The 22,553-nt window shown below is 44.3% G+C and overlaps 1 protein-coding gene across 3 annotated transcripts in view; it reads left to right on the top strand.

Moving 5' to 3' along the window:
- The window catches only part of LOC146185038 (ras-related protein Rab-8A-like), a 95,653-nt gene that overhangs the window by 13,569 nt on the left and 59,531 nt on the right, over nt 1-22,553 (top strand). For all 3 annotated transcript variants that reach the window (XM_084606029.1, XM_084606028.1, XM_084606027.1), the window contains exon 2: nt 15,523-15,583. In XM_084606029.1, the coding sequence (XP_084462155.1) occupies nt 15,523-15,583 (61 nt within the window). The remainder of the gene's footprint in view (nt 1-15,522; nt 15,584-22,553) is intronic.

The raw sequence follows: 22,553 nt of genomic DNA, 5'->3' as shown, positions 1-22,553 counted from the left end.
GAACAAAGGTTTTTTTTTTTATTTCATGTAGCGAAAGGGTCTTGTTTGTAAGGGCTTTGGAAAAAAGAAAAAAAATACCACCATGCGGACGAAACATTTGCTTCCTTGGAAAAAAAGTAAAGTAGTCATTATATTCATCGACCCTGCCTTCCACGTTCCTGAATGGTCTTTAAAAATATTGGAAACTTGTTAACCTCACTCATTCCAAGTTACTGCTCGACCTAGATGGGACCACTACCTGTTCCAGACCAAGACGCAGCCTGTGTCTTAAATTCAACTTTTCGTTCTGTTTTTACTCGTGAGCTTACTCTTAATCACTTTGTGCCATATTTTCCTTGTTTCGATCGCATTTCAATACCTGGCTTAATATTCGAAACCCCCAGAATCATAAACCTTGTTGAATCACTTAAACTTATTTGCAGCTGTGAACTGGAATCATGCAAAATACTAACCAACAGCAAGCACATTTCAAGTATTATTTTGTCCTATATATTCCGTGAGTTTCTTTCATCCGGTTCAGTTTCACAAGATTGGAAGGTAGGCTAGGTCACTCCAGTCCCGAAAGAGGCCCTTCACACAGTCACCCATGCTTTACTGCTGTTTAGTCTAAACTAATGGAACGTGTAATTCACTCACATGTAAACTTTCTAATGTCTTGTAATTTATTTAATCCCAACCAATGTGTTTCGAAAAGCGCGCTCTTGTGAGACACAATTAATATTACTGATAAATGATCTTAGTTCTAGACTCAGCGATGATATTCCAGTTGGTGCAATATATTTAGTCTACAGAGAAAGCTTCTGCGAATAATTCCCCATGAATGGTTATTTACTGTTTTTTTATTTTAATTTTTATCCGCACGTGTATGAGTGAATTTATGATTTCTTAACCGACAGCAATTTGCTTATGCTAATAATACTGTTTCTTCCAGGTCCCTCATACTTACAGGTGTGCCTGAGGGTACCGTCCTCGGTTCCGTGCTCTTTCTAGTACACATAAATGACAACACTTCTACCATTTCAAATACCATTCTATACTGTTTGCTGACGATTGTATTGTTAGTCGCCGTATAGACAATAACACCAATGTTTCCGCCCACCAAGCTGATGTTTTACGTAATGAATATTGGTGTCAAACCTGGTTAATGTATTTACATCTGAATAAAACATTAATTTGCTGACACTTTTGTCCAAATCCTGGCTATGCAACTCTCTGCGGTGCCATTATTTCTACAGTATGCCGTCCGATGTCGTAATTTTGCGACTGTGCACCATCCCATCCCGCTTTGCGCACGATGGTAGACAAATTAACAGCTGATGTTTCACGTTTAAAGGCAAGCTAATTGAGTTTCTGTGAACCTGCATAGACTATTAATTTACGTAAAAAATAAATTTCCATTCGAAATGGTGCGCGGTGACTGAAAGTGTGGAAACATTCTTTTGGCGGATATAAAGAACCTAAATAATGTCTTCAGGAGTCGGTACTTGATGCTTTGTGACTCCCTCTATCTTGCCTGTCGACATCTCAGTTAAGTGGCCGAACATCTTCCCGTCAGAGTTGAACTGGCAGTAACTCGAGCTGGGAGAAAATGAAAATCCGAGCATCTTGTTTCTTCGACCATTTTACGAGTGATGCAAGGGTGTGCACATAAAGCTGTCAGTAGAAGTGCAAGCACAAAACCGAGAGACGAGAGAATGCTCCCGTCGGTGCTCTTTACACTCTTATTACCATTTTATCTCTGGCTTCTTAGCTTGGCGTCTAGCCGGCGCAGACACCTCAAAGCGCGTCCTGTCGGGAGTATATTATTCGTCAAGTGTCGCAAGCGACGTCGGATGGGGAGTTGTTTGCACTGCTATGCGTCGGCTCTTTAGCTCGTTGCAGGGTTATGTCTGGTCCAGTGTACATGTCTTTTTTATTGTACCAATGATGTATGCTAACGATGTCTGCGCTTTGTAGGTTTTTTCCGTTGTCCTGCAGGCATTATCTTCATAAATACCTCACATCGAAGTCCCAATGGTGCTGTAACGTTTCTTAATTGAAACTACGGAATCTCACGTCGCTGTCCGCGTCACAAGCTGTATACCGGAGGAAGCACGCGTGTGAGATGGCATGTACTCATACTGCAGGGCATGTGTAGGCTCACGGCAGCACGTGGTGGCAAGCTCAAGCCATGTGGATCCTTCTGGTAACCGTGACTGCCATCTCGCAATACTGACGTAGTCACCTGATAGAGAAGATTGTGCTTGGGACTGTTTGTATGTAAAATTGTAGGTATTTTTAAAGAAAATTTCTGTCTCCTTACAGGTCATATCTGTTATACGCCATTTACCGAAACACGTTCACGAAAAAAAAAAGAGAGAGAGAAAAAAAAGACAGTAATTCTCTTTCTAGCCAGAACCTTGGTTGGAAGGCAAACAGCTCAATTTCCTATCGCAAATTGACTGTTACTTGAATAGTATATGAATGCTAAATTGCACGAAAAATGGTATTACAACCACCAAAGCGTTGTCCGAAGAACGGTTACGTAAAATTTTCGATACGAAAAAGGGATAAATAGTGCGTCTATCTTGAGGTAGTGGGTCAAAAGAAAAAAAAGAAAAAGGAGTGGCTCCTTGCTACATCTGATATCGGTTAGGCGTGTCGTCGTTCCACTCGTCGAGGCCAACATTATGGGTGCCATCGATTGTTGCCAACGCCGACAGAAAGTTTCTCGCGCAATGGTGCTTTAGTAAGAAAAAATGCTGTTTAATGACAGAAAGGCGAGCCGCGTGTAATTTCACAGTTTTTATTAGTTTTTTTTTTTGTGAAATAACAGAAAAATGAAAAGAGAGGAATATACATCAGACATTTTCTGTTAGCTGTAACAGAAAAATCTGTGAAATGACAGAAAAACAAAAAACAGTAGCAGAACGGATCGTTTATGTCAATTTGCGGAAATTTTGTGTTCGTTGGAAACAGAAAAAAAAAAAGTAAATTCAAGGAAGAATTAAAAACATAAAAATAGCAGAACAACATTTCTGGCTGGGCAGCAGTCACAAAATTTCGGTAATTCTCACCAAAACATTTTTTACAGTGTATGTTGAGATACGGGTGGCATCTGTGAAAGCCATTTCCGCATGGTGTTGGGGAATGAATGTTAGTCACTACCTATAGCGAAGTGTACGCCGTCACAACATCAGGATAAACCAGCTGCGTACCATTCACTTTCCAGGAAAGTCGGCTGTAACAGCTCCGATAACAGTCCCGATAACAGGCGATAACAGCTGCTGTATAAGAGTGACGCCTTCGGCGTCTCTAAATTCCGCGTCACATATATATACGGGAACCATAGCGCCAATTTAGCGCGAGCGTTTGGATCAAACGACGATGTCCTGCGACAAAAATTCGTATTGGTCCGTGCCCCCGCCGTGACCCCGCGACCATATCACCTTGAGCCTGTAATTTTAATTTCTGGCCAAGGCTCGAGTATTGCAGGAAGGGAAGCCTTTCAGTGCATACCGCAGCGGTCAAGGTCAGGCCTGGTGACCTAATATTTATCTCGCAGTGCCACTTGTGGCAGCGTTTCAGTTTCAAATTCATAGCATCTCCTTCCGTTTAAATAAGCGGACGAATTTTAATTTGTTTTTGCTACCTGAAACAGAAAAACCAATGGAACCAACGAATGGAATTTGCAAAGTACTCAGATTATGGGTTGTTGTTGGACACCTTCGTGTAGCATTGAATCCAAATAAAAATTTAGCTAAGATTTTATTATTCTTTTCGTTAACTACTTTTCTAGTGTTACATTGCTGTCGTAATTGCTTTCTGAGGGAGTGCAATAGGAGGGGGGGAGGGGGGGAGGCGTAAGGAAGTATCTCGTGGTGCGCGCATCCATCGCAGCTACCTGATATTATTCTGTATTAACTCTCGTAGAGAAGTCCTGCCATTGTCACTGTTGCCTGAGGCTTTGCCTGCAAAGGAGCGAAACATCAGTTTTATAGAATTTGTCGAATTTATACGAGTGTGTTAGGTGAAAGCAGTGATCAAGAGCCCTTAACCATCCTTCATTTTTACTGGTTATTTATTTTTTATATATATATGAAGGGTTAATGTGTCGGAAAGAAGGGATGAGCCCTACTTTTTGAAGGTATGCTGTAGCCTTCTCGGGAAAAATAATATAAGACGAGATGCGGAAAGCGTCATTTTTGCCATTTTTTAAACTTGAAGCTTTGGAGCTGTGCTGCATGTACACCAAAATTTCGTCGCACATCGCTATTTAATCATCACATCTAGGGCACTTCTACTCCCGTAAACAATAAAATATTTTTTGCTGCTGTTTTCTGGGAAAATTAATATCGTAAGCATCCCTGCAGGAGCCACATGATACTGAAGATATCATTAAAGTCCAGCCTTTGTCAAGAGACATTGCGGTGTTACCGCTCAATCTTTTTCGCAGTTTTTTGCAGTTTGTTAACAAGAAAATTTAATAGTTCTAGACTTGTACAATTTTTTGTTTCTGTACATCACTTCAAAATGTACCAGAATCAAACCCGCCACTCTCCCCCCCCTCCCCCCCCCCCCCACCCACACACACACACACACAAAGCGGGGAATTTTGATTTTAATATAAAAAGCCATCATCTTTGATTTTATTACATTTCCCGGAGCATTCCTCAGTAACTCGCAAATACAAGGCACCAAAAAAAAAAAAAGCATTGTATTACATTGTTTAAAACCATAAAAATAAATACTAAACTGAGTTCGGGTTTTTGCGCTTCAAATTGCTTAGAACCGCCTCTTAGAATTAGAAACCGTCCGAAGTTGAATTAACTGCCAAGTCAATTTAGTTGCGTTTTATTGCATGGAATATCCAAAGCCATTTCATTTCACAATACCTGTTCATAATAATAATGACAAATTCGCTATTCTGCGCAACTTCTCGGGGCCGATCCAATTGCGGTGTAAATTTTTAACCGAAAGCTTTATTTACTAGCCTCGCCGAGCGAGGTCATCGACGCCTGTAATTTGACTTCATGTGCGGCTCAATGAGACGCAACCGCGCTGCTTCACACACCTGGCAAATTTAATTGATACCGGTACATCATCATCACCTTCTTCAGCCGGACTATACCTACTGCAGGGCGAAGGCATCTCCCACATTCCTCCAATTAACCCGGTCCTGGTGCCGGTACTTACCTCCACAAATATACAACATTGCCTGGAACAAGGCCGCACTGCCTTCCAGTCCCCTGTCTACCCTTTCCCTCCACCGCCACGCTGACCCTCTGGCTCGCCTCCTTGGGACATCCCCTTCAAGAGTCCCTCGACATCTTCGTGTCTAGACCTGGCTGTGGTGTCCTTGACATTCGCAGACAGCCATGGAGGAAACCACAGAAGACCATGCGTGACCATGCTTAATCGAGCTTCCACTTTGTAAACTAAGTTATCTGCATGAGTCTACTACTGCGAACAAAAGAAAGAGGCCCTCCCCTCCGACTCTGGAACCACACTCCAGTTCATTGGGGCGCCACTTCACAATGCTCTGCGGCACTATCCGGAACATTTATATGATTATTACCATACTGTACGCGTGATTTCGGAACTGTTCCGGACTCCTGTTCCGGAACGTAGCGATGGAGCCAATTGAGGAGTATGCATGTTTATCGAAGTACAGCTCACTGTTATGTGTAAACGGCAGAACAGTGCACCTGTTCAGCAGCCAGCAGGACGTTCGTGATCCGATACATTAGTTCATACTCTCCCTCTCTATGCTGCCGATGCAGGAAGTACGGGGATCTCACATCCTAACACACTCAGGCGTGCACTTCAAAACAGCAGCGACAGATATCCGCCCACTGTATGCCTGGGGGACAGCGAGAGGAGATGACGTGCTTAAAAGGCACTACGGTAGCTGACGTACAGCCGGGTCACAAGTGACCCGGAGCGATATCGGTCCGAGTCCCGGTCAGCGCTCCGCTCAGAATGGAAGCGTTCTCAAAGCAGATGCCGGGATTCGAACCACCGTCTTCACGTATGCGGCAGTTGACCCACTCGGCTGCCGGAGCTGCTCAGCCAGTGCGAGCGGTGCGTAGACTGTCCGAAGCTTGTCGCTGTTATCTCTTTATACGAGTGGAAAGGATGGTGCAGCCCCTCGCCCTCAATACGTATTAATACAGGCACAGTGCCATTCCGAGCTTTCGAAATGCGCTTTAAGCTGTCGATGCGTTATAAGTTTTTAACCGCCGCTGAAGATCGCACCGTCAACTCGTCCGTATTCGAGCCCTCTGCGCGGTTCGCGTCCAGCACTGTGTTCTGGCCACGGTGCAAGATATATAGGTGGGGACACAGCGTACCGCGCCGGTTCCAGATAAAGTCCCCTAGTTAGTCTAAGCCATACGAGATGGCAGTTCGCTCAGCGGCCTGTGACGTAGTGAGAGGCACTGCTTTTCTATGGTGAATACATGCTTTTTGAGAGCCATTTTCTCGTAAACTGTGGCCTATGATGAGAGAAAAATATTTTTGTCGCGTTGTTTTTGTCTAGGTCCATTATTCAGCGCAGTTTTATAAATCTGTGGCTTCGTGAATGCTTAAATAAAAGCGCAGAAGGCGAATGAATTTTCGCGCGGAATTTGAACCTGCTGCACGCGTAAGCGGCGGCACTTTGACAGCAAAGCATTAACCATCAGTCGTTTCATTTGTTCTTTGACTTTACATCTTTTGTTCGCCCATCAGTGTGCCCGCTCATCCTTAGTTTGCTCCTTACTTTATTCCTTCAATACATTAGAGGTCCTCGAACTGGATTCTGCTAGCTCCCACTGAATTCCCCCCTTCCTCTCACTTCCTCTATACCATTACTTCTCTTAGCTTCTTTTTTCCTTTCCCTTATTCTTTTATCCTCAGGGTATAGGGTACAGTACAGAGGGGAAGAGAATTTCACAATGAAAAAAGAACACCAAGTATAATTTATTCAATACAAAAAAAATAGAGGTAAAATTACGGTTAACAGCTTTCTTGAATCTACGTTAGAGATTGGCGAACAGTAATGTGATGTGGTGCGCCAAAGCCGCATATAAATCAGTTGATGAACATAGATAGATAGATCGTGCAGCCGTTCGTGCAGTCGGGATTCGTGCAAATATAGAAGACAGTTGAGCTTGCTTGAGGCAAAAAAGCCTTAAATCACGGCAACATTTGTAACGTTTTTCGTACCAATAACACGTCCGTACAGTTCCTCGCTTGCTTATCCCTCTTCTTCCATTCTTCCACTCAGTTTGCACGTTAGTGATTTATGCGATAGAGAAGCGGTACGGGGCGCTGTTGCATTTCCTTGATTAAGTGGTTAAGAATACCCTATGAATTTTTATATTTTTCCCATTCGCCCAACCGAACGCAGGATTCGCTTTCCCTGCTCTATTTACGCTATCCAAAGTGACAAAACTGGTTCCCCGGCGCCTTCAATTGAATAACGATGACTCAATGGTTGAGTAATGTAGTACTCGCTCCCCCATATTTCAACATAAAGTGCAACTTCAACCTTTTCTTCACTTCGTTGTTAGGAATATATTACGTCAATAGTATTGACAAGCCAATAAATTATTCTGGACCTCGCTTCTGCACTGATGCAGTGGGCATGGCTTAAGAATAAAGTGCTACGGTGATGCTTCTGGCGACGGCGAGGAAACAGTTCGGGCCACGCAAACGGCTCGCGCAGGAGAAACGCGCCGGGCGATATCATCGGGTTGCTATCGCAACGGCGTTGTCGATGTATGTGTTTTTTTCTTCCAGCGAAGATTCACCGCTACATCGACGCTGACGCTGCGATCAGCGGCCCGGTTCGGAGGAGCATGGCTGGTACCTTATCTGGAAACTTGCGTCCAGTGCCTCGCCCGTGCTGTGTCCCCACCTAAATATTCTTGCACCGTGGTTCTGGCGTTTACATCAGCCGTGCCAGAACAGCCACGGAAACGATGGAAGCGTCGCAAAAAGTGATCATATCATTTCATATCGCCGGGAATGTAATGCGTGTTACTCCACCTGCACAACGACACATACATACTCAGCTTCCGCTGAATGACTGCTGGTTGGGCTGTACTTCGAAAGTGGAAGTTGCTCAGCTTTGCTTACGAGGCAAGAATGCGGCGAACAGGACTTGAATGTCCAAATTCTCCAAATGTGCATCGCATTTAGCTTCACCGGTACCTATTGTGGTAAGGTATTCGTACTTCTGTTTAGTTATTCAGAATAAGTTTTCTGTTCGCTTCGACGCTTATGCACCTTTCGACAGTGTACGCATATGGCATTGAACGTTATATTTTCGTCAGCTGTCATGCGCCTTGTACAGAACGAGGCGCCTACGTCGAAATATGAAGTGTTTTGCTTCTTACCTGTGCATCGCCAACCACATGAGCGACGCCAATCGAAATGGCGGTGCGACGGTTACGGTCACCGTACAGAACAAGCATTGGGCCGCTATGTGCCGGCTAGCGCACATAAGAAATGCTTACTAGAGCTAAAAGAGTGCGGTTTTTGAAAGCGCAACTCAAAGATCAGAAAGGTGCGCAGAACAGCGATTTCATATACCGTCCGTTTTTATAGATATATGTTGCCCCTGAAGGTCCGCCACAAAGAAGTATGCTACACATGTGTTAGGGGAGGTATATCCACATTAATTAAATAAAGCTCCGCCGCGACGATGCAGCGGTTAGGGCGCTCGAATGATACCCAGGAGGAGGGATCGAATGCCGGCCGCTTTTCAATGGAGGCGAATGCCAGTGCGCCCCAGTGCTGTGCGATGTCAGTGTACGTTAAAGAACCCCAGGTGGTCGAAATTACTCCGGAGCCCTCCACCATACGTCGTCTCTCATAGCCTGAGTCGATTTGGGACGTTAAACGGGCCCATTAACCAAACCAAACCAAAAGGCACACCGAAGTAAAAAAAGATTAGAGGGTCTCTTAGAAGGAGAACGGCGAAAGCCTACCCTTCCTCTCCTATCATTTGCCTCTCATCGTTTACCTCAGTTGCGATCATTTCAGTCGTCGTTTGACTTATTGGTCGTTTCGTTACAGTAGTTTCGTAGACGTGACGAGCTATGCCTAGTCATTAGTCATTACCACTCATAGCTAAGCATATTTAAAATGGCGAGAATTGGGCTTAGTTGGCGAACCACTAAGCATTTTTACTAATTTCCAATCAGTTGCGGTTACAAGTCGTTTGAGTCATTATTAATGACAATTATTAGCTATTAGCATTAGTAGTTATCTCTACAGATATCTATTTAAAACATTTAATAATTACCTATCACCATCAATCGTTTTCATCCTTAAGCTCTCTCCCTACACTTCCGCTATTTGCGAGTGGCACATCAGCGCATGGGTGCGACGCGCAGATTTACGCTTTATGAGCCTAGAAAGGCTTTCGCCTTAATATATTCACTATAATAATAATAATAATAATAATAATAATAATAATAATAATAATAATAATAATAATAATAATAATAATAATAATAATAATAATAATAATAATAATAATAATAATAATAATAATAATAATAATAATAATAAAAACAATTGGTTCACAGGAAAGAAGAGGCACAGTATCTGTTACACTTGCTTCTCTGGACACCTGAACCGCGCCGTTAGGAAAGGGAGGAAGGCGGGAGTGAAAAGGAGCCGTAGTGGAGGGCTGCGGAGTAATTTAGAGCACCTGGAGATCTTTAATGTGCACTGAAATCGCACAGCACACGGACTCCCCTTCGTTTTGCCCCATCGAAATGCAGCCACCGGCTGCCGGCGGTCGAGTTCGAACCCGGGTACTCCGGCACAGTAGACGGGCATTTTAACCACTGCGCCACCGCGGTGGGGTTCAATATCTTCAATTAATAATTTTCAGTGCAGCGATCGAGTCGTAATGTCATTACTCCTGCTTCTGCTGCAATATGCCCTACTGCGAAATGTTCCGCTCAGTGATAGCACAAAGGATGAAGCCAATGACTGGCAGGTGGAACAAGCCATATTTCATGAACGAATCCGTTATCAAAAAACGACATGGCGCTGGGAATAATACATGGAGGTCAAGCTCGGAGAGATATATTAGACTACTATATTTATGGTGATGAAGTAATTCTCCCAATGCGGTGCAAGGTGTTTTTTTTTTTTTTTTTTAGATATGTAGCAGTACTGCAAAGCGCACATAGTGCGTTGAGATAAATAATGGCTGAGTAACAGGGACAGTCGTTGCCTCCCATATGGGCTCTGAAATCCTTGTTCTCTCTAAGCCTCTTAAAAATATAAGATCGGCGAATGAGCCCAAACTGAAGTTGCATTGTATATGGAGTCAAAAACATTCTTATCGTAGCAGACGGGGAGGCACAGTTTCTGTGGCGCTGGCACACTCGTTTCTTTCCTATACTCTTGTTCTTTCGTATAGGCCCTTTCATGGGTTCTTGTCATAGGTCTATGAGAACAAGCTGGAATCGATGACTCGACCGTACTAACTTAATCCTCCGTCTACTGTTCGTCGCCTTTTATTTTTTTCCTACATCTAAACCCCTTACTATTGTCCCTTGTTTGTGTGCCAGGGTAATCTCTAATATAAGCACTGCGTTCCGCGATAAGTTTGTAGACACCATGTGTAACTTCTGGGCCTGGTTCTTTGGTGGGCCAGTTACCCTTGCTTTGTTGTTTGCTTTTCTGGCCATCGGCATGCCTTTATCTTGGTGCGTATACCCGTCAAGAATCTGCCGCAGTCTGCATCCATTGTCGTATTTTCGTACAAAATAAAATTTCTCTTTTGCTGCTGGAAACATCGACTTATTCAGGTACATGTATATCGTGTACATTTTCTATAGCGCATAGCCTCAGCGAATCATTTCATTCGTCCCTAGCTTCTTTCTTTCTTTCTTTTTGCAGTATTCACGTGAACCTTCGAAGGTGTACTACACAAACGACTTGGAATTAGCTGATTTTCATGTGATATTCGGAGATTACTTTATCATGTTTATTTTTCGTTGTGAGATACATGTACATACATACCTGTATTACAGGAGGAAGTGCCGAAGTACTGTCGGGGGGGCCTCCTATGACAAAATGGATAAGATTCGCGGATAACTTACTAGGCAGTTATTAAGAAAAGAATATGCAGGCGTGCAGAGAAAACAACCTATACAATACAATTCTAACAAGAAACAGTATGAAAAATTCTAAATAATCGAGGACTGCGAACAAAAATGCACTAATTGCAGAAATCTGAGAATGCAAATTACTGAAAAACGAATGAAATGATGTAAACACGGAAACTTAACAGCCAGAGCAACATCTTTAGTCGGTGGAACAAAACAAGGTATAAAAAGTAAGCCTTTAATGAATGATTGAATAAATGAAGAGTGCGCTGTGATTTGATTTCGAATGGCAATGAATTCCACACAGATATGTCTGAAAAGTATGTAGTCTGTTTTTCATGATTATTCCTGATTTTCGGTAATTGTAGATTATGATCTTCAGCAAATCTGGTGTTATTATTGTTAGAGCTTGAGGACTCAAAACCACTAAGAACGACATGATTATTACTCGTTTTAAAAATAATTGATGCCAACCTAAAATTAAGCTGTAGTGACAATGGCAGTATGTTAAGAGTGCGATAAAAATTGAGAACGGATGCACAGTAAGAGCTAAAAGTAATAATTCGGAGTGCTTGAATTTGAAGGTGGCCAACGCATAAAAAGTGAGTGTTGCATGCGTTACCCCAAGATGATTTGCATTACGAGAGGTGGCTATGTACGAAGGAGAAATATAACATGCGAAGTGTAGGTAGGTCAAAGTAATGCCGGGCTTTAATTATCACGTGAATACCATAGGCTGCTTAGATTTGATGAAATTGATATGCTGATGAAACTTTAGTTGATTATCTAGAACGACACCAAGAAATGTTGTGGATTCTGACGGGTAAATTATGTCCGTGCCTAAATGCACCTTAAGATCACGAACTACCTCCTTAATTGTTGCTTGAATGAAAAACCATAAAGGTCGTCTTTTTTCTTCGGTTAATTAATAGATGGTTATTTTGTCACCAAGTATGAATACTCCGAAGGTCAGTGTTCAAATTGGCGGTTAGTATAGAAACATCACTAGCGTGGGAAAAAAGAAAATGGTAGTATCGTAAGCGTAAAATGGAACAGGAGTAGTTGAATCATTTTGGCAAGTCATTAATATAAATGAGGAAGAGGAGAGGGTCTACAATGGATCCCTGGGGACACCGTAGTTCATTAGCTTTGGGTAAGAAAATATGCCACCAAATTCAACAACTTGAAGTCTGTCAGTGGGATAGCTTTGAATTGGCTAATTGCAGGACCACACCACAAATGCCAAGACATTCTAATTTTTGAAAGAGCATGTTTTGGGTAATTGTGTCGAAGCTTTTGTTAGATCAATAAAAAGGGCATCAACAAAGAAACCACGATGAAGGGAACGCTTTGGTCAGTGAATTCTATTAATGCAAGTTCGGTAGAGTAGTTCGGCCTGAATCCAAATTGGTAGGGTATTAAGAGATCGAATTTAAGAAAATAATTTGTTAGACGAATGACAACTACTTTTTCAATCAGTTTACTGAAAAACGGTAGTATAGTAATGGGACGGTGGTTGGTTATTATACTGCGGTCGCCTTTTTTGAAAACCGGTACCACTTTTCCACTAGCATTTCACCTCGTTCTGCTTCATCAGGATCGAAAGACGTAGCCTTTATGCTGGCCTTATTTTTTAAAAACAGACTGTGGATATAAGTTTCACTCCTTTTTCCAATGTGCGTTTCTAAGTTTTAGCACAAACGCTGTAAGCGAGCCTTCGCATCGAAGGGACGCGCGGGCTGTCACCGGCGCCGACAGACTTGACAGTGGCTGTTCCGATGTAATTAAAATGTGTCGGTGTGTATACGCTAAAACGCTCACACAGCCATGAAACACGCCAGCGCAAGCCATGCTCCTTAATTAAGGCTGTATAGCAATTTGCAAGGTGTAAGAGCCACGAATATTGAGAACCCGGACGAATTTATTATTCACGTATTTACTGATGAATTTTGGCAATACCGTAGAGTGTCGCCCCCTTCGTGCTAATTTTTGTATTCTTATTTTCAAGGTTCCACATTCGTCTATTTTTTATATTGCAGGCGGTCCGTTTCCTCCGAGGCTTGGAAATTAACGTTTCGTCTAAATTGCGCACCTGTGTTTCGGAGCGTAATCTGGGCGCAGAAAAGATGTGGCCCTCTAGCTTGCGTGGAAACACAGGCTAACTCAAAGCGCTGTGCTACGCAAGATTCAAGCTTTTGCGTCTTCCTATTCTACAGAGTGGCAAAAAACTAAAAAAAAAAAAAATATCCGCCGTGCCAGATATGGAGGAAAGCTGAAAGAGAAGGGTCGGGATAGATGTTTTGCTAGATATGCAGAGAAAAAAAAAGTTCAAGGCTCGAAGGTAAAGAAAACAGGGAAAACGCATGCAAAGAGTACGACCTCACGCGAAACCATTCTGCCACCAGCCCAACCGAGTATACAATTCGCAGGAAGAGAGGAGCCAGCCAAGACGGCGCTGCTGCCCGAAACTCTGATGAAGCCCCGAGTTCTTGGGCGAACGGGGATCGCATTCGAGACGAAACTATTACGAGAGTGCGTGCTCCATTCCTTACCACTCTCGCTTCCCGCACAAATCTCTTGTACGCTGACTTTTTATTTTTGCAGCCTCGCGCGGCTCGTCTTATTACACTGGGGGAAAAAAAAAGAAAAAAATAGAAGGTTACAAGAAGCAATCAAGGGACAGATTCAGGCGTGTATCAGGAACGCCCCCAGCGAACGTGGCTTACCGCACCGCGAGTCGGCTCTCCGTTTCCGCTTTCTCTACTCTCGCTCGAGGCTTCCGTCTATCCCGTCGTGCAAGATACAACTCAAACGCCAAGTTGTCGGGATGTAACGTGACGTCCTCTCCGACTGATTCTCGGGGGAGAAGGGGGAGAAGGGAGAGCAGAACGGAGCCTTTCTTTACGGGCCGGAAGAAGATTGCGTTCTCCTCAACGACGGTTGTATCAGGCCTGTGCTGTCCTGCGTGCTTTCGCCTTTGCCTTCAAACGTACACGTTTGTTCGCTTCTCCGTGCGGCGACGTTATTTTACCGGGAAAGCGCGCGCCTCGCGCTGAGCGAGCGTCTTTATCCATCGAAAGCATTACCGTTCGTTCATTTTCTCCTTCTTTTTTTTTCTTTTTCTCTCTTTTACTTTACTCTCGTTGAGGAGCGTAAAACATTCAAGCGTGCTTCGCGGCTAGAACGGGGAGTGTTTGAGTCGCGCCCCTCCTTTGAGCAAATCAGTTGTACGTGATGAAGGCATGGTGAAGAAAAGACAAGTTTGTGGCAACGTTTATTACTTGCGCAAGACATTATTCAGTATTCTCTTTGTTTTTGTTTTTTATCACATTGGAGCTGGCAATGCCCTAAGCATCACTAACCAGCGGACTAACTAAACTGCTCTTGGTAAAAGCGAAACAATGCACAGATTGTCAATAAAATATCATGGAATACTTTTATCAGTACTGGAGGGTAATGCGAACTCGTAGAGATCGATGGACTGCCCGCTGAGCATGCAGCTGAGTCAGCTATTTTCGCGTTCTTCCTTCGTTACGACGCGCGGAGGTTTATGGGGCCATATTTGCGGAGTGACGACATAATTTATGCCTCCACAGAGCATGCCTGTAGTACAGGGAGTCAACGGACTGCTGCAGACAGAGGTCAGAGCGGTGTTAGGCAACAGTGCTTTCGAAACGTGGGGATGTTACCCTTTTATCGCGTGCGTTTTGTTTATTCTTCTTTCGTGCCTCACTTTCCTTTATGTTCACAAAGGCAAGATGGAAACACGCACACACGCAAAAAATGCAGCAAAAGTGAAAAAAAAAAAATGTTTTTCGTTTAGTTTCGGGAGCCAGACCTTAACTGCAGCTGGGCATAGTAACTGTTTTCAGGGCCCGAGACATGTGGTATAACCATACGCGCGTTCGCGAATATGGGCATTGCGTGTAAGAAGAAATTTATGTACGGGATAGATGTCCTTGCTTGCAAGCGAGGGCAAATGCGCCTTGAGCAGATAAAGCTGCCACTTATCAGTGCACCCAAAATAAGGTTTGATTTTCCATGGCACAGAGCTATAGCTTAGCTGGATACCGCTACTACAAATGGTTAAGGTGTTCGGTCTTCACCAGGTGAGATCAGTAAACTACTTCTTTTTTTCTTGAAACATTTAGTTCCAGAGAAATCCGAGCGCCAGGTCAAGGGAAATGCTGTAGCCATTGATAACCTGTGGATACGCGCCTAAATTCGTTCTGAAACACTATAGCATTTTTAAGTACGCGCCCTCCCTGCAAATCAAATCACCGTGGTGTGCACATTATACGTATCGAGGCTCCCGATCTTTAGAGGTACTTCGTTCTTGCAATTAGAAAAAAAAAAAAGAAAAAAGGAAGAAATGCTAAGCTTTGTTTTGTATTGATCGTCGGATTGGCTTTGCGTTTTGCAGGCATTGACTTCAAGCAGAAGATCATCAACCTCGACGGTCTACCGGTGAAGCTACAAATATGGTGAGTGCTTTTGTTCTTGACTAGCAGTCGTAGCAAGGGCTGCTGATTGGCCCCAGAGGAATCGCGGTAGTCCAGTAATGGGGTGATCCTGACTTCAGAGGTTGTATGCAGCGGAGCATGTGGTGCAGGTACGCTTAATGAAGAAACGTGTGTTTTTTTTTTTTTTTGTTTGTTTTTTTAAGTGTGGGTCTACATGGGTGATCTTGCGTGTAAAATCGGGGCGCCTTTAGATGCTCTTTACTAGCTCCCGAGAACTCTTGACGGAGCTTCTGATTTGATCGATTATACGCTCGGTTGTGCACTGTGTGATCGTCGATCCTCGAAATGGCATGGCTGTCACATGGCCGTGTACGCTCATGATGCAAGGTCATCCTTATTCATCTCGGCGGGCCTGTATTTCGAGAGCCAAATCTCGGGCTTATTTGTATGCGGCTTCACCACAAGCATTGGTGCGCGACGGCACGCGTTTGAACAAAATTACACTGCCATACACTTTTGTCATCATGTGAAGTCGCGTTATCGTATAAGTCACGATGGCGGCGTAATTGACGTCTCTTGTTGCACCCGCGAGAAGAGCTGCGCTTTCGTATACGTTACTCCGTCAGCCCATGGATCACGAACGTACCACCACCATTATGCATGACAATGACCCGTATCATCACGCATTGATGCCCATCTTGAAGACTCCCTTCATTCGGTATGCTTGCGCGTATTCAGGGAGCAGCCGCTCTCGTATACGTGGTTATGAGTGCCCATTGTCCGCGAGCGTCAGGTCGTCCGTTTTATTGTTCAACGTTCGGCCATACTCCGCGATGAACTCCAAATCACCTTCAGTGCGTGACTGACTTGCAGCCAGAGTAGGGTATACCATTTTCATCGTGAACTCAGTGAAAAATGAAAGAAGTGTTCTCTGGACAATGCTGTAAAGTAGAGAGCAATGACATTGCGGGAACAAAGTCCCATTCGGTACGAAGGCACTGGACTTCTATGCAGTGCAGGAAACGCTGTTAAGGCCTTCTCAAAGTTTGTGACTGCAGGAATCAGGTCTTATTATTTCATTGAATGTGATGCGCTACTTTCAGAGAAAATGCGCGGGTATCTGGAACTAGCCCGGCGACGCTGGCACCGTATCCAGAACGAGCGGATCCTCATCAACAACGTACAATGGCTGTAACACCCAAATCTGCCGCTTTCTTTTAGGCAAGCTGAAACGGCTGGAGGTGCGACTTACGGGAGAGATAAAAAAAAAAAAGATATATGCCGGCATGGTTTACACGGTCCCGTGTAAATACTCGACAAAGTTACGTCGGCTAAGCAAGTATAACGCAAGTGAAGGACTGTAACAGCAACGAAAAAGGCATATCGAAGGGCACCCTTCGTCAGATTCTCTGGCCGAACAGAGTGGAAAAAAGACGTCCGAAAGAACGAACCTATCACATGTTTGGCTACTGGTCCCCTGGATACAGTGCTTATGTACACCAGAAACGATAACCCGAATGCGAAGCCAACTCTCCGAGGTACGTGGATGCATATCAACTCACGTTTTGCATAAATAATCGCGGTCATTGTGTACGTCTCGTTTCCATGCGGACAGGGTACCCATTCAGGGTACATAAGTAATTGGTATGCGCGCTTTTTATATTAATAGTTTTTGCTGAGTGCTCAAGTGGCACCGTCAGACATGAGCGAAATGCAGTACATGCATCGAAGCGCACTTATGCTGTCCGGCATACAGTGCCTAAGTGCCAGCTCTTTAATTAGTGCGTAATTTGTGCGATAGGGAAATACACTCTCTAAATTCATAAATTCCATAAGGCTTAGGAGAAGAGATTCTCTGTCGTTTCATTTGCAAGCGACTGCTAGCTATATACACGGTCATTTCGCACCGTGCTTCTCCTTCGCCTTAGAGTGTTTCATTCAACATTCGATTTCGAACGCTTACGTCACCAGCGGGTGAAATCGCCGTGTCGTCATCGTGTTCTGCATTCCGTCGATCCGTAGATGAGACTTCATAGAGGATTTCGCCACAGTGTCAGAAATTGCTTCTGACGACAGGTGACCTAAGCAGTTACACGCAGTTATCTTCCGGTTCGATGGTAAGAGTAAGTGCATTCTTCGGAATATTCAGAACGTGCGACGGTTGTGATGGAAAGTTTACGCGTAAGTTAAACGGATAAAGTTTAGAAGTGTAGCACAAAATTTAAGTTTAGAGCATGAAGTTTAGCGAATACCCTCATGAGGAGTTTAAAAAATAGCCTTAAATGAAAACAAATGAAACCTATGCGCTTGTCCGATAATAACGAAACGTCAAAACTGCCCCATCGTAATCTCTCCCGTGCATCTTCACCCGCTTTGCCAATGTTGCGAAACGTTTGAAATTAAGAATTCTTGTGACTAGAACCGCTCATCAACAGCAGTCATTGACTGCAATGTCCGGTACAAAATGATTACCTTTCGAACTCTGCTTAATGGCTGGGAATAAATGTAAGTGTAACGATGTAGGACAAGGGAACAATGTGCACGCGGTACCAGTTCTTTATGTAACGATATTTATTGCCTCAGGGCATCAGTAGGGAATGAGATGAAGAATGAGGAAATAATGAATGGAAAAAGGTTGGCTAATTTTATGAAGTCCAGGAGTGAGCGATGATGTGGTCTCTGCTTGCTGAAAGGCCGGCTATCGTCAAGTGCCGGATTTGTGTCGCTTTCAGAGCTGGGCAGACCCAAAGCAAGAGGTGATTCAACATTTTCGTCTTTGCATATATCGGACACCAGTTCAAAGAGGCATTGATTGATTCCAGAGGACGGTACACTATGCGGCATAGTGAACTTGGTCCCCTTTGGAAAATGGGTCAGTTCGCCTGCTTTCCAGGACGTTGCATTACAGGGGCGAAGTGATCTATTTCAAATTCGGCTCCAGTATTAATTGACACTGACCGCTAATCGTCATTCTCTCAGACGTGCTGAAGGATTTGGCCGGCCATATGACCTTTCCGCCGGTGTCTTCTGCATGTTTCCACCCCTGTTAGTATAGCTGCTATTTTTCCAGTTTTGACGGTTGCTTCGTTTCGGGTTGATGTGGTTCAGTCACTTTTCATTCTGACTGAACAACCGACTGATATAAGCAGCGGTTGGTGCAGGCACACTTGAGGCGAGTTGCAGCAATCCTTAACTTTTGTAGTATTCGTTGCGTTACCTAGTTTAGTTGCATCAATCTTGCGAATCTTTCTTGCGGGCAACCGAGAGTTGGTAGCTCAACGCGCAGTCACTCAGCATCCTTGCAGGATATGAGGCTGCGGACACGCGGCTCACTAAGTCGTATATATAGTATCGCCATTGTAGGGCTGCCCACAATTGTCCTCACTGATTTTTCCAATAAACCCGGCCACCTCCCACATTGTTGCATAATATGAGCGCAGATATCGCTTACAGTTAATTCCTTTCATTTTGCCACCTTAGCTGTTCTTTACGGCTACAGAAATAGTGTGTAGCATCATATCTTGATGGAACTTTGCGGGAGCTATAACAAATTATCTGCCCCTATCTGTGCATAGAAAATTCCTGCTTTACACCGTGCATTCTCGCCATTTACGCGCAAACTTTTACATCTCATCCTGATGTAGCGCAAGGCTGGAGTACGAACATAAAACGCCGAAATTTCTCGCGTATCGCTGGGATCTGTAGACGTTTGCCTTGCACGTTGAAATAAACGTCCCAAGCATCCGAACTATTTTCCTCTTCAATAAATTCTAGGACATGCTCGTCTTCTCACTATGAAAGCGTTTCCTCTCCGACATCTAACGACCAAGTTCGTGCCCGTCCTTCGATATTGCAAAGCTGTACTCATCAAAGTTTTTGACGCGGAAGTCAGATGTGTACGTAGCTCAGCACATCGACTAAGAGCACTCATAAACTTGAAATCACTGGCATGGGGGAAATACAATAGGCCTGGTTGCGCGCCGGACAGACAAGTCAATTCGCAGGCGCACGTTGCCGGTAATATTGGTTTCTGTCTAGGAGGCTAGCATAACCGTCTATTATCGTGACATGTGCGTGGCGAAGTTCGTTCTGTCCCAGTGTGTTTGTGCAATCGCGCAATTTCACAGATTGATGAGATATGCAATACCTGCAGTAATTCAATCTATCATATACGCCGACGACACCAGCCTGTTCTTGTTTTCGCCCGTCTTAAAAGAACTGACCAACATGGCAAATACAGTTTTGGCGCAATTATCAGATAGGCCATAACTAAACTCATTAGAAATAAACAATCTCTTTCCAGCATTGTGATACCGTACACGGGAAGACAAAGCAGAGACCTATTCCTTACCGTGGTGCTGAACAAACTATGGTTTCGCCACGCTAAATACTTGCCCCCGAAATACTTGAACAGGCTATTTTTCGAATTGTTAAGCAGTTTATCTGGCGCCACTGTCCGGAATGCGTTTCTAGGCCACAACCTTGCATGATGTTCAAATGTAGGTATATAGAATTATAAATGATGTATACAACCATTATGGTTTGTTGCGCCTAAATATCACTTGTGTGCGCTTTTCTGTGTCTCTTGAACAGCCTACAATTAATTATGTGGCCATTTAATTCGCTTCAAAACCACATCTTTGTAAGGGTTGCGAGTCTGGTAAAGCGGTCGCGTTGACAGATATTTTTTCTTCTTTCCGCTCTCACTATTCCGTAAATAAAACTGCAATGAATTGATTGAAAATTGCATACAACCTCCGCCTTGTATTAATATACAAACGTGTTACCAGTTTCAAGAATCTGTTCCATTTTATGAGCTCAAGTTTTATAGGCCCAGGTGTCATCGCCTGAAACTGCAAGAAATGGAGCGCGCCGCTGCTAGAGCTAATGGAGGTAATGAAACAATTGGTTCAGTGAGCGCAGGTTTAGCATTCAGGCACGCAGGAGCTGACACCCATGCCTACATGCACGCGTTCACTCTGGAAGTGGTGCGATGCTAGTGTTTCTCTTCTTCGCAGTACCCCCCTCTAATTACCTTCCCTTCCACTAATTGCGTCCTGAGCTTTCCTGCAGTTTCATTTGCGGCGAATTTTGGGCCGTAATTCAACGATGCACGTGAGCGCTCGTGTGTATCTTATTTCTTCTCTGTGCTGCTGTTTTTCAGCCGCTGTCATCGACCTCAATCTCTCTTTCCGGACCTTTTTTTTTTTTTTTTTTTTTTTTTTTAACGACATGCGTGCAGTTCGACGTGGAAGTTAGCGCTTTAAAGCTGGTTTCTCTGCTTCGCATAGCGGCTGCGGGAAAAAACAGTCCCCCAGGCTTCGCTGTAGTGCGCGCTTTCAGCTGGCGCGAATAGATGGCAGCACGGCACCAGGTGCTTCGGCCGGCAGCGGGCTGCGCGCAATGTTACGCAATAGTATGAAATTGAATAGCTCAGCGGCTCACATAGGATTTAGCCATTTCTGTAGACGCGTCGCGTGTGAAAAAATGTACTAATGTCCTCGTTATTCACTATTTACTACTCCTTATCCTGACTGCGCAATGTTAGTGCACATACTGTGTCCTGGATATGCACTAACATAAGCTCATATTCTTTTATGATAGGCATGGCAAACAGCCCTGCATGTACAAACTGTGGATGCGACGAGTCTATAGGCTACATTCTTTGTGAGTGCCCGATATACAGCGAGGAAAGACAGTGTCTGTGCCGTACGCTGGACCATCTAGATGGACGCCCATTGACTGAAATTAAGATTTTAGGCCCCTGGCCACGGTGATCGTCTGCGGTGAAGGCCTCCCAGGCACTGCTCCGTTTTATGAAAAGCACAGACCTAATCGAAATACTATGAGTTTGCTGTTATGTTAAGTGCTATGACTGTGACGTGATGTGATGTGGCATGTCTGTGATGTGACTGTACTGACTTCAACCATCCCTCTCTCCCAACTTTTATATCCACTCACCCCCTTCCCCCAGTGCAGCAAACCGGTTGCTTTTACGGGTTAACCTCCCTGCCTCCCCCCCCCCCCCCCCTCCTCCTCCTTAGTGCACATGCATCGCTCGGAGGGTGGAATACTCTAGTGTTCACAGCCTCACAGCTTTACGTGACGTTTCGTTGCGGCTATAATATACGTTTTCGCACGTACACCTTATGGTGCTTCGCATTACGCAATGGCTAGGTTGGGTTTCTCAAGTTGTAATTTTTTTATTTATTTCTAGCATTGTGTTTTCTCTAATAGTTATGTACTGTTAAATAGGGATGACCGCGCCGCCGTGTAAAGGCACATCTATGTTCCCTGAAGTCGCGTTTCGCCGATATGCATCGTTTCTGTGGTGAAGTCCGCTTACTTTCTTTTTGATGCATAATGTGCATACAACGGTGCTCTCTCTCTCTCTCTCTATATATATATATATATATATATATATATAGTTACGAAGCGGCAAGCCGATGAAGACAGGAAACAGAACATGACCGATGGCGATGGTAGATGACGTTTAAAGAATGTGCGCGGGCCTAGCGCGAGCGCTCCTGCCCGCGCCACTGCCTGCTTCTTCTTCCTTGTCGTCCGTAACAATATACTGCCATGCACTTCCCGCGGTCCCGTATTGGAGGAAGATGAGGTGTGACGGGAGAAGCAGAAGAGGAATTTTCTTCTGCTTCGGCGGTGTAGGAGACGTTCCGTGGTGATCTATATCCCGCACCTCCACCACAGTTGCTACGAGGTTTATTTACACAGCGGATGTTAGATGCGCTGGACGTTAGCACACCCAGAGCGGACCGACCCAGCTTCCGTTCCTGTAATGCTCAAATGAATCTGTTGTATTACCACGTGGTCTAAAACTTGCCAACTTTGACAAAAACGCTGTTGAATCAGTGGCAGTGCCCAGCATAGACAATTACCAACCTACCGCATGCTCAGGAGTAGATAAGACAAAATTTGTTTCCATGGTTAACAAATTCCTGCCAACAAGTGACAGTCACAGTTTAGTGGA

This window comes from Amblyomma maculatum, chromosome 6 (assembly GCF_055883805.1).
Source record: "Amblyomma maculatum isolate TAMU_Amacu chromosome 6, ASM5588380v1, whole genome shotgun sequence".
NCBI classification, from domain to species: Eukaryota; Metazoa; Arthropoda; class Arachnida; order Ixodida; family Ixodidae; genus Amblyomma; species Amblyomma maculatum.
Note: the sequence above shows the minus strand (reverse complement) of the source record. Positions and strands in the feature narration are given on the sequence as shown.